Source organism: Cajanus cajan, chromosome 4 (genome assembly GCF_000230855.2).
Source record: "Cajanus cajan strain Asha chromosome 4, NIPB_CcT2T_4, whole genome shotgun sequence".
Lineage (NCBI taxonomy): Eukaryota > Viridiplantae > Streptophyta > Magnoliopsida > Fabales > Fabaceae > Cajanus > Cajanus cajan.
In genome coordinates, this window is record NC_138520.1 from 75,612,730 (window position 1) to 75,626,007 (window position 13,278).

At 27.2% G+C, this 13,278-nt stretch overlaps 2 protein-coding genes across 2 annotated transcripts; one reads left to right on the forward strand and one right to left on the reverse strand.

The window, feature by feature from the left end:
• Nucleotides 1-4,073: 4,073 nt before the first annotated feature.
• Nucleotides 4,074-5,739, reverse strand: LOC109814831 (phenolic glucoside malonyltransferase 1). Its single transcript, XM_020379343.3, has one exon. The coding sequence runs from the start codon at nucleotides 5,639-5,641 to the stop codon at nucleotides 4,301-4,303; it is 1,341 nt and encodes a 446-aa protein (XP_020234932.1). The 5' UTR covers nucleotides 5,642-5,739; the 3' UTR covers nucleotides 4,074-4,300.
• A 5,240-nt stretch (nucleotides 5,740-10,979) lies between these two features.
• On the forward strand, nucleotides 10,980-12,637 carry LOC109814826 (phenolic glucoside malonyltransferase 1). The gene has a single exon (XM_020379339.3). It carries the CDS (start codon nucleotides 11,080-11,082, stop codon nucleotides 12,415-12,417), a length of 1,338 nt encoding a protein of 445 aa, XP_020234928.2. The 5' UTR covers nucleotides 10,980-11,079; the 3' UTR covers nucleotides 12,418-12,637.
• The last annotated feature ends 641 nt before the right edge of the window (nucleotides 12,638-13,278 follow it).

Here is a 13,278-nt window from a genome sequence, read left to right on the forward strand (position 1 = left end):
CTCAAAATGAAGAAATCAGGGCAGACACGACTAAGGGAGGTCGAAGTAAATCGAAGGGATAAGAATCAGACTCCAGAGCAGTTTAGGGGGTTATAAGTGGTTCCGGAAGTTACTAAAAGATGTGCATGAAGTGACCCACGATTTGGAAGTTCAAAACGGATACATATTCGTGACACGCCAGATACAGTTATTTATGATCCCTCAAATCTCTATAAATTGACGAGCCATGCTCGTAGCAAAGGGTCGAAAATCGCACTACTCACGATACCTCACAAGCACTCCTCGCCTGCGCATAAGGCTCACGTGTATACGAGACAGTTGAGTACGATTTCTTGACCACCCTTTCTTTTTCCTTTTTAGCATAGCGTATCATAGTTTAGTGTAGTGTAGTCTTCTGAATACTCATTATTATCCTTATGCATTGTAATTCTGTTTTCATCGAACGAAGGATATGATTTCTGCAGTCAATATACATGTTGTTTATTCGATGCACATCAACTTTTACATGCATGAAATTGATTGTATGATTAACATAAATATTTTGTTATGCTAAAATTGCACCCTACTTAATTCACTCCGTATGTTGTTTGTATAATTCATCACTGAAAAGTTGCGAAATCTGTCATGTCACACACGCCTAAATTGAAATCGTGCTAGTTCGAATAAAAAGAACCTACAAACGAAATCCTCCACAAACAATATATAAATAAATTAGACTTTAAAAATCAATTTGCGATGATAAAAAAAATATGGCTTAAATATGTTTTTCGTCCCTCAAATTTAAGGTAAATCTGTTTTTAGTCCCTTAAAGACACACAAAATATCGAGAGACACAAAATATCGAGAGACATAATTTAAAATAATTTTAGCAAAATAAATTTGATATTATACACACAATTAAATTAAAAAATTTGTTATGTCAACACAAAAAAATAACGTTACAAAATAATTAACAATAGAGTCTAATTTTCAAAAAAAAAATAATTATAAGTATGAGAATTTAAAAAATTTATCTTAAACTATAAGAATTTAAATGATTAAAAAAAATAAAAACTATAGCGAAGAAGTAGAAGAAAGAATCAATAAGAGAAGATGAAGATGAAATCTTTAATTTTCTAGAGACTTTCACTCTAACTTTTTCCAAAATTTTCTTAAGAACTCTTAAAAAAAACCATATATACTTCTCTCTAAAGTCAAACTGGATTTCCATCCTGAGCAATCTTCTAAATCACCAAATCTTATCAAAATTCCTTAATTCTCAAAGAATAGCAAAAATTACCCAAAAGTGTTACAACATATCACTACAAGAAAAATGTTGATTTCTCACGAAAATTTTCGACAGTAACAAGTAAATTTTCGACGGATTTTTTTTCCCGACGGATTTAAATCCATCGAAAAAAGTGGCGTCGAAACAAAAATCCGTCGGAAATAAATTTTTTCCTTAAAAATTTTTTGATGGAAAATTCTGTCGGAAAATATATATTTTTTTAATTTTAATAAATTTATTAATGTAACAACCCTCATATTTAGTCTCTCAAGGGTTCTATTTCACGACATTTCACTGTTTAGCGTGTTTTATCCTTACTACCCATCCCTGTATTACTCCAGGTGAAGCACGCTTAACTATAAAGTTTTGATGAGTAAGCTACCGAAATGTATATGTATGTTGTCAGTATAACTTGTACAAATTAATTCATTTAAGTCATCCTCAAATATACAATCTCATACTTGTACTATAATAATAATATATAATAATTTTATATTACGAATAATAATAATAATAATAATAATAATAATAATAATATATTTAATTATTCTTTATTTATGTGTACTTACTTTTATAATTAACATCTACTTATTTCTATTTAAAATTATAATTTAAATTATTTAATTTTATAATTTATAATGATAATATAATTTATAAAATTATAAATATTTAATTATAACATACTTATAAATTAAATTTTAATATTTTAAATAAATTATTAATTAATTTAATATATTTATTTACCTTAAATCAAACATATAAAATCCAAAAAATGTATTTATCCTTGTTTTATTTTCTAATTATCAACCATTAATAAAATACTAATTTTAAATCTTATCTAATTATATCATAATATTCTCATATGAAATTTAAAAGCAGATATTAGTTATACAAAAATAGTAAGATCATATAATAAATTGTCAATAAGATTTTAGTTAAATAATTTAAAATAATTAATATTTCAATTATATTATTAATTAGCGAATAATTTATTCCAAAGCTAATTAAATTTTTTATATTAATTATTAGTAAAATTTAATAACTTTTAATTTAACAATTAATTGGATCAATGAAATTTAACACACACCATAAGTTATTAAATGTGACTTTTACTAAGTATTACACCGCTCAATAAATTTATATTAAATGTGAATTTAGTAAATACAACCGTTAGATTAAAAGTTCATATCTCTTAGATTATATATACAAAATTTTATATTAATCCAAGATGATTTGATACTTCATTTTTATAAAACAAAATTGATATAATATATTCATTTCAAAATACACTAAAATATGAAACTTTGATTACCTTCCAGTTGTTGTTCAATTTTAAAAAAATTTGATATACACGTATAAAGTGATATGAACTTTCAATTTAACGGTTGAATTTACAAAATTCACATTTAATATAAAGTTATTGAGCGGCGTAATACTTAGTAAAAGTTACACCGGTATAATTATAACCTCCTATATTATATATATATATATATATATATATATATGTAATTTTAAGCTTATTACTTCTAGAAAATAAAAATTTTACTTTTTTCTTCTAAAATATAAAACTACTATTTATGTTAAATAAACTAATAAATGCACTAATTATTTAATAGAAAACTCATGGAACATACAAATATGAAAATATTCACACTTGAACTTGCTTGCTATAATTTTAAAGACAATATACTAACATCTCTAAGTAGTTTATAAATATTTAAAAATAAATATTATTTATTTAAAATAATTGTTAAGATCGAAAATATTAATCTTAGAAGGTTTAAATATATTTTAGTCCCTATAAGATGAGTGATTTTGATTTTAGTCTTTGTAAATTTTTTTCTTTATTTTTCATCCTTATAAGATTTATAAAGATTGTTTCCTACTTGTAAAATGAGTAAAATATTTTTCCTTGATTTTCATCCCTCTAAAATATAAATTCACTAGTTTGATTATTTTAAAGTAGATAAATAATATTTATTTTAAAAAACAAAAAAAAATTTTTAGAGGTGTTAAATATCAATACGATAATAGTACGTAATTGTTGTAGGTGACACCTAAGATAATTATTTATCTTTTTTTTATAAATAAAAAGTAGTTAAAAATGATTACATAAAAAATAAGAATTAAAAATAAAAATTCCATTTTTAGAGAATGAAAATAAGAATGAAAAATAAGAAATTAAAAATAAGAACTTAAAAATAAGAATTAAAAAAAATTAATTTTCGACAGAATCCGTCGGAAGTCTGTCGAAAATTTTCCATCAAAAATTTCTGACGGATTTATTTTTCTATCGAAAATTTTCGACAAAATTTTCCTCGGAAAGTTTCTTTCGAAAAGTTTTGACGAAACAGATCCATATCTGTCAAAAAAATTTCATCAAAAATTTGTATTTTTTTTAGTGTATAATTAGTGCTAACAATACAATAATTAATAAAACTTACATTGTTACAAAAGAAACCATAATTTTGAAACATTTATCTATATTTAAAAATAAGAATAGATTATTTGGTGATATTCTCAAAAAAATTTCTCTATAAACAAAAAAATTTAATACGATAAACTAGAATGTTAAAAAAAAAGTTTAAGGACAAAAAGTGAAAAAATAAAAAATAAAAAATAAACTAAAATTAATAAAAAGAAATTGTTAAAGAATTAACAATAAACTTTTAAAAAATAAAAATATAACAAAAATTCAGAGATTCAAAACAGATTTAATCTATATAAAAAAAAATTTGTACGAATTGATTATACAAACTTGCTAGTTATTTTCCCCAAAATAAAGAGTATCCCTGTGTCATTACTCTTCCAGAAATCATCTCAGCAATGTAATAATAAAAATGAGTAATTTTACATCCTATAATCATCTGGTAATGCAATACAAAAATAATTGTAACTTTTATAATAAACATAATTTTCTTATCACATCTCAGTATCTCACTCATTCGTGTGAAAACAATTCATCATCAACAAGCCAATTACAAATATTTCTCAATAACACCAGCAATGCAGAAACAATGGAACCTGAGTGACTCAAGATTGAAGGCCTTTGGCAAAGAGAGAAGCAAAGGTTTCCATGGTTCTTTTCTTGGACACAAAACCTATCTCAACACCATCTCCATTTCTGGTATCAGAAAAACTAAGCGCAGAAGTTCTGTCAATAGACACCATCTCCACCTTCTTAGGTCTTCCCCACCCAAAGTCATTACCATAAACCTCAAACATGGGTGAGCCAGCAGTGCCAATTATCTTGTCATCAGTGACGAGACCCCCAAGCATCCTCGTTGACCAATTTTCCGCTCCATTCAGCACACCGTCCTTCACAGTTTCCAAAGCTTCACTCAGTGCTTCCACAGCCACAACCACTCCTTCTTCTGTTGCCAATTCTATTGTTTCAACAATGACAAATTTGGCCCCAATGCAGTTTCCAAAATACGTTGGAAGAAGAGGTGGCTCCAACCAACGCCTACAATCAACGGGGACAGCCAAAACAAATCTTTTACTTTTTACTTCTTCTGCTCTCACTCTGCAAACCAACGCGTATGCAACGGATAACACAAACGTAGACAAGCGAAGGTTGGTGTTGGTGTTCCCTTTCTTGTTGGACACCACAAACTGCTTCAGCTTTTCAATATCCGAACGAGAGAGTTTGAATGAGCCTCTAATTGCATCTTCTGGAACTTGCAGATCCCAAACCACGAGGCTTCTATTGTTGGGTCCACCATGCTTTAGCCAATCACTGCAATATTTTGCTTCTAGTTCGTTGGGATCTTTGATTATTTCCCTTTCATAGAAAGGACAAAGTTCAGGTGGCAAAGAAGAGGATGATTCTCTACAAAGATAAGCCCATGATTTGATAAACGATGTTGAAGTTTTGCCATCTAGAACAGCATGGTGTGAGGTTATTCCAATGGAAAAACCACGGTTTGGAAATAGCGTAAGTTGTAAGGCTAAAATTGTAGCTTGTTCATGGGATATGGTCAAGTGGGGTATAAGATGGTGAATCTCTTTAGCTTCAATAAGATCCGAGGCAGCTAGATGGTTGAAATCAGCGTCAGATTCAGCTACAGTGAGGGACACAGAGTCACGAGTGTTGTAATTGATGATGGGCTTATCGGAGTGAAAAGGCCATGTGAGATGGCCCGCAAGAGGAAAAAAGTAACCTAATGCGAGAGAAAGAGAGTGTTTGAGTTTGGGAAGAAGGGTATCGAAGAAGAGTGGGGTTGGGTGAGGGAATTCGTAGAAGAAGATGCGTTCAACAGGAGGTAGCCTTAACCATAGTATGTCGAAGAAGGTGAGGGGAAGCGATGTTTGAGATGGTAGCTCTTGTGATTCCGAAGTAGGTGCTATGTTGAAAACTTGTACCACTTCCATGACTTCTTAAGTTGTTTGGTCCAAACAAGGAAAAACCAGATGCAGGTGTTATTAGTCTTTTGCTTTTCTGGGCTTTTTCTTTCTCCGTTTTGGATAAGCTTCTCTCGGCTGACAAGGGTGTTTATAATTGTATTTCTTAATCAATGATCTTAATTGTATTTCTTAATCAATGATCTTAATCAATATGCATGTAATTTAGTATTATTATTTTTTAATTGTAAATTAAAATTTTAAATAATATTTTACAATAATTGATTATGATTATGATTGTAAATACTTATGGTGTAAGAAAACCATTGTGGTTGTAATTTTAAATAATATTTTACAAGATTATGATTATAAATATCTTACAAGCTTATAATTTTTCCGATGACACCCTACCATTAGGTTGAGCATTATACTGAAGGTATGATACAATAGATGTTATATATATATATATATATATATATATATATATATCATGCAAATAAGAGAAAAGAATAAATGAAAATGTTAAATAAGATAGATTATCCAATGGAAAGAGATACAAAGCGAACAAAAAATATAAAATATTATAAATACTAACATAAAAAAGTTATTTCGTATTTTTGTATATTTTAAAAATAAAATAAAAATGAAGAGTATAAATTAGAAGATGAACAATCATTATTGAGAAGTTGTAAAAGTATTTTTTTAATAGTTTTGAAAAGTAAAAGTACAAAACAAATACTAAATAAAACTAGTGCAAAAAGAAAGAGTAATTTGAGAGTAGTTATAAAAACTGTGAAAAAAAATTGCACACTAAAAGAGATAAAATTTTCTATTAATATTCAAGTTTTTTCAATATATATATATGATGAAACAGGTTTTATCTTACAAGTCATTTTGTTGGTCTGTCAAAAATTGGTGGACGAAGTTTATCTTATATTGTCTGGTCCATTCCATTAGCTTATTAGGTCAAATGGTGAGTTGAAGCGGGTTGGTCCCTTGGCTCACCCAATTTATTATTATTATTATTATTATTATTATTATTATTATTATTATTATTATTATTATTATTATTATTATTATTATTATTATTATTATTATTATTAATGTTATGTTTAAATAAGTAATACAAGATTTCTTATGTGAGTAATATGTGATTTGTTGTGCAACAAATGCATTATTTGTTTAATTTATTTTATAAAATATAATTTGAGATATTTTGTACACCAAATTTGTTAGAAGAGTTTAGGAGTGTTCAGGGTTGATTTGAATTTGAGAAAAAATAAAATCTAAACAAATTAATTTTAATTGGTTTGATTTGGTTTGAATTTTAGAATTTTTATTATCTCGAACCAAACCAACCAGATGTTGAATGGGTTGTTCTTGTCAGTTTATTGAATATCTAATTATTTTTTTAAAAGAAAATCTATTTTAAAAAATAAAAATAAAAATAATTTTATCTAAAATATGATAAATAATATTATCATAAAAGAATGTAAATTGTAAATTTGGGCATAATTGACTTACACTAATTAAATAATAATATAAATCATAAACAAAATAAAAATAATTAATTAATTAAATCACTAGTTCATTTATAATCCCAGAAAGAAAATTAACTAAAAGGAATAAAATTTTCAATTGTGAAATGAAATCTTGAATTTGAAATTGAAATATAAAAAAATATTTCAAAGTGACACACAATTTTTACTATATTAACTAATAAAAAAATAATATATAAATATTTAATTTACTTTGAGTTAGTTCAAATTTTAAAAGTGTGATTTACGTACAAGAAAATTGTCGTATAGTGACACACACCTTATAGTGACACAATACTTGTTACTAAAAATTACTTTTACCCACACAATAAATAATAATATATGTTGGTATATTGTTAAAGAGTGTAAGTATAGACTATAGTGACACATAAAATATGTTGTTAAATCTTATTCAAAATCAACACTAAAATTGTATGTAGCTATATGTCAAATAGGTATATACCTACATATATTATACCTATAGTAACACTTTTTGTATGTCACTATATGGAACATTTTTTTGTAGTTCCAATAATTGAACCAATCAATATTAGATTTTGATTGGCTTGGTACTGATCTAACCCTAACAAAAAAATCCAAACCAATTTAATTGGTTTATATTGGATCATTGAATTCAACTGACTAATCTAAACCAATAAACTCACTTAGAAGAGTTATTATTATTATTAACTAATATAATCAAGGCACTTATCTTTATATTATTTAAAATTTTAAAATAAAATAAAAATTAAGATCAAGTAATAAAATTAATTAAGAATTTGAGTGATTAAAAATAGTAAACTTATTTGAATGGTTACATTAATGATTAATTTTTAATATTATTTTTTTATTATTTAAATATTTAAGAATAAAATTCTCTAAAAAAATATGAAGACCAAAAAGCGGTTATAAACTCATATACCCCTTTATATATAGGTATAAACTACATATTCATTTTATTGTTTAGCAACTTTAAAATTTATTGTGCAACAAATTAAATTGTTACAATTTAATAGTTATTTTATTATTTAAGTACACTAATTTATATTAACTATTATTTTACCTTATGACATAGACAAAATATTTATTATATATAACTAAAATTTATAATAAATTATATATAAATAATAAATATTATGTTTGAGTATATAAATCATATTTAAATTTTGCATAAATAAATATTATAGCAAGATATTATTTTTATTTATTAATTTAATTTAAAATATTAAATATGATAAATAAAAACTAAATTAAATAAAAAAATTAAAATCTTTTTTATCAAATAAAATTTCTAAAAAAACTTTTGTGCAAGATAAAAATTTATATTTAATATACATATGACATGTAGAGCTTCAGACTTTAGTTGTCAAAAGAAAAACATCTAGAGCTTTATGAAATATACTGATAAATATTCTCTATATATGCCTGTTATATTTCTTCTACGTAGGAGCGTTATTTAATACCGGAATAGCAATTGAATAAAACACATTGCGGTGTAAACCGGCAAAAAATATTTTTTTCATTCTATTTATATTTATCATTTTTTGGCAGATAAAAACTGTCAACAAATGCAGATCGCCATTTTATATATATATATATATATATATATATTTTTTTTTTGTTTTTAGTTCGTTCCTGGAGTATCCATCACGATAGCAGTAATTAATCTCCTCGCTACGTTGGAGATATCTCAAAGGGCAAGATAGCTGACCTCAAGATTTAACACGGCTGCATACACAAGACATGATTCGTCATTTTATATATTCTAATGATTTTAAACCGTAAAAAAAATAACTATTTTTTTTGTCACTTCTGTAAGAAAATTTACGATTCCTAATCAATAGAAAGCATCAATATTACGTTTTAAATATTATAAAAAATTAAATGGAAATAATTGATCATAAACTAAAATTTACATAATATATATATATATAATATTATTCAAATGAGGTAAAAAAAAACAGAATCTAAATAAAAATGGAGTACATAAATAGTTTGTTGCATATTTTTGAACATCTAAAGTGAATTAGAGCAATAAAGAGATGATATTCTTTATAATATACAGATATGTATGGCATGACATTTATGAATTGGAAATACTTGGACTAAAATATATCGATCCATAGCAAGGAGATAATGGTTTCTTAGTAAAAAAGAAAAGAAAAGAAAAAGGAAGGGTCTTACTTACATTGAATAGCAATGCAAATAAATACTAATTTAAGAGTAAAATGTATTATTACTCCATTTAAAATTTTCGAAAGTTAATTTTAGTCTTTATTTTTTTTAATTTTATTCCTTCTAATTTGAAATAGTATTATTTTTTGACCTTTGAAACTCTTAACAAATAAAGTGGGAAAATGGCATTTTTATTATTAAAAGCAAAAATAATATAAAAATACTCTATTAAACCTAGCCATGGCCACCCTAGCTTGGTGATTGTGATAGCTTTTATCATTAGAGTCTCAATTCATCTTTTTTCTATTAATTTAGAATGTGTATCATTTCAGAATGTGTATCATTTCGGAAAATTGAAAATAAAAATTAAAAAAAAAACTCAAGTTTATCGAGTTTTCCTATTTTTAACATTAGATTAATTTGATTTTCTATCACATTATTATTTTTTATCCAAATATTGAAGTGAATGTTAGATTATAAGAATGGAGAGTTGAATTATTTTGTTCTTTAAAATCAATTTTTTATGAATTTTTTTTCTCAAAAGATAGATCTTATTAATATTGAAATTTAGAGTATTTTTCTAAAAATAGTTCCTGAGTTTTTTTGTTTTCAAAATATATTATGTAGCAATAGAATGTAAGATGTAGTAAGATAAAAAAAAAAAAACAAGTAAAAAGATAAGAAAAGAAAAATTGTACACGAATTTTATATAAGTTCATCTTAGATGAGATACATCGAGTCCTCACAAACTTGTGATATTTTGACTACCACAATTAATTGTTATTCAAGAAATTTAGTGAAAATTGGATAAAAACTGAGTTTAAGACGACGTGATGTGACACTGTTAAGGAAAACTTTTGAAATATTAAGTAAAATTTGATATTTCGAGTTTGAGATATTTTACACTTTATACTTGTTAGGAATTTATGCCTAACCGTCCAAGTATAAATTAAATTTTAAAAAATCAAAATGATTTGAATAAAGCACACTAATAAAAGAAAGTAGATTGTGATGTTATTCCCCAACACAAAAGTAGGTGGCTAAACCAAATCATTTGCACTAGTTCTAAATAATTTAGGGTTGGTGTCGAAACTTGATTATGATAGGGGCACAATTCCCTTAAACTTTTATAATTTTTTTTTATATATACTTATATATATATATATATATTAATATCATATTTATATATTATCATATTATTAATTTTAATAAAACTAAAAAAATAAATAAAAAATAAGAAAAATTATTATTTTTTAATTAATAAAATATTTAATTTATATATAAAAAAATTAATTTGATATCTCCGAGTTTTTTTATCCAAATTAAATTCCGCCACTAATTAGGGTCATATATAACTCATAAGTCACTATTTCAGATAATTAACTCATTCTTATCCGACTTAAATTTCCCTTTGTCCTTAATTAATTGACATTCCTAGATATGGAATGGCCACAACGTGTAATATATTTATTGGAATTGATAATTTAAACAAAGAAATTTCTTTCCACTAAGCGAGTCGTGGCAACTTTGGAATAATGATTTCTAAAAAAATAATAACAATAATTTGACTTTTTTTTTTAAATAAAAACTGAGATTCAATTCTGATTGGTATATGAAGTCATGACTGTTACTCCTATCAGAGCCAATATAATGAAATTCTTAATTTACATACGAAATCGTGAATGAAGGTATCAAAACGTAACTTTAAAACAACCTCCATCTCCATCTCCTTTGTTCTTGTCTGCACCAACCAACATGAAAGTGGTACAAGTTTTCAACGTAGCACCAGCTTCGGAATCACATGAGTTACCATCTCAAACATCGCTTCCCCTCACCTTCTTCGACATACTATGGTTAAGGCTACCTCCTGTTGAACGCATCTTCTTCTACGAATTCCCTCACCCAACCCCACTCTTCTTCGATACCCTTCTTCCCAAACTCAAACACTCTCTTTCTCTCGCATTAGGTTACTTTTTTCCTCTTGCGGGCCATCTCACATGGCCTTTTCACTCCGATAAGCCCATCATCAATTACAACACTCGTGACTCTGTGTCCCTCACTGTAGCTGAATCTGACGCTGATTTCAACCATCTAGCTGCCTCGGATCTTATTGAAGCTAAAGAGATTCACCATCTTATACCCCACTTGACCATATCCCATGAACAAGCTACAATTTTAGCCTTACAACTTACGCTATTTCCAAACCGTGGTTTTTCCATTGGAATAACCTCACACCATGCTGTTCTAGATGGCAAAACTTCAACATCGTTTATCAAATCATGGGCTTATCTTTGTAGAGAATCATCCTCTTCTTTGCCACCTGAACTTTGTCCTTTCTATGAAAGGGAAGAAGTGGTAAAAGACGCTAATCATTTGGGGGCAAAATATTGCAGTGATTGGTTAAAGCAAGGTGGACCCAACAACAGAAGCCTCGTGGTTTGGGATATGCAGGTCCCAGAAGACTCCACTAGAGGCTTGTTCAAACTCTCTCGTTCGGATCTTGAGAAGCTGAAGCAGTATGTGTTATCCAAGAACAAAGGGAACACCAACCTTCGCCTGTCAACGTTTGTGTTATGTGTGGCCTATGTTTCGGTTTGCAGAGTGAGGGCAGAAGAAACAAAAAACAAAAGCTTTGTGTTGGCTTTGAATGTCGATTGCAGGGGTCGTTTGGAGCCACTTACGCCTGCAAATTATTTTGGGAACTTCGTTGGGGCGAGACTTGCTACTGTTGAAACAAAAAAACTGTTGGCGGAAGATGGTATACTCGTGGCAGTGGAAGCACTTAGTGATGCTTTGGAAACTCTAAAAGATGGAGCGTTGACTGGGGCAGAAAATTGGTCATCGTTGTTGCTTGAAGGGTTTAACGCCGATGCGAGGATAATTGGCGTTGCTGGGTCTCCTAAGTTTGAGGTTTATGGTAATGACTTTGGTTGGGGAAGACCGAAGAAGGTGGAGATGGCGTCTATAGACAGAACTGGGGCGTTTTGTTTATCAGATTGCAGAAGTGGTGATGGGGTTGAGATTGGTTTTGTGTCCAACAAAGAGGTCATGGAAGCCTTTGCTTCTCTCTTTGTCAATGGCCTTCAATCTTGAGTTGAGTCCTTGTTGATTTGCAAATTCTTGTGGTTGTGGTTTTTCAGGAAAAAATAAAGGTGGTTGGGGACAAGACTGTCTTTTGCTCTTCAGGTGTTCCAATAAAATGTTCTGGTTGCTTGTCCTTAACGTGAAATGAATGAGCAATGATATGCTTTAATGCTTATGATAACTCATACAACAATTTTTTACGAAATTATTGCTGTTGATTCAAAGCCTTCATGATCACTGCAATTTTTTTTTCCCCAGAAACGTCACAAGTCACAACTACAAGTAGTAGTTACAATTTTTTTTCTGCTCTCTCTCTCTTATTTAACGTCAAAAGAGATTAAAAAAATAAACAACGTCAGTCAAAGTCATCGGTCTGTGAAGAAATTTATATATTTGGTAGAACGGGATGCCACCTTTCAAAAAAACTTTCCTCAATTTGGTGGACAAGAAAATAAGATAGGAAATAAATAATGAGTTAATCATTCTTACTCATACACATTATCCATAAATTTTTTTATACTGATAACCAATCAAATTTTTTAAATTATTTTATTTTATCTTTATTTCATTAAATAAACAATTGACATGACATTATTAAAAAATATAATTGATTGTCAATATAAAAAAATTTTTATACTGACAATGTATAAGTGATTAACTCATAAAAAATATTATACATCATATCTAAATTTTTATTTTATTTTTTCAGTTTAGAAAGAATACAAAAAGAATGAGTTAAAAGTCAATAAAAAAACATCGTTATACCTTTCATAATACAATGAATGTAAAACAATATATTTTTTATTTCAAAAATAAAATAATTTTTTTTCTTATTTAGTTTTTTTATAAATATTTCTGAAATAAATTAAA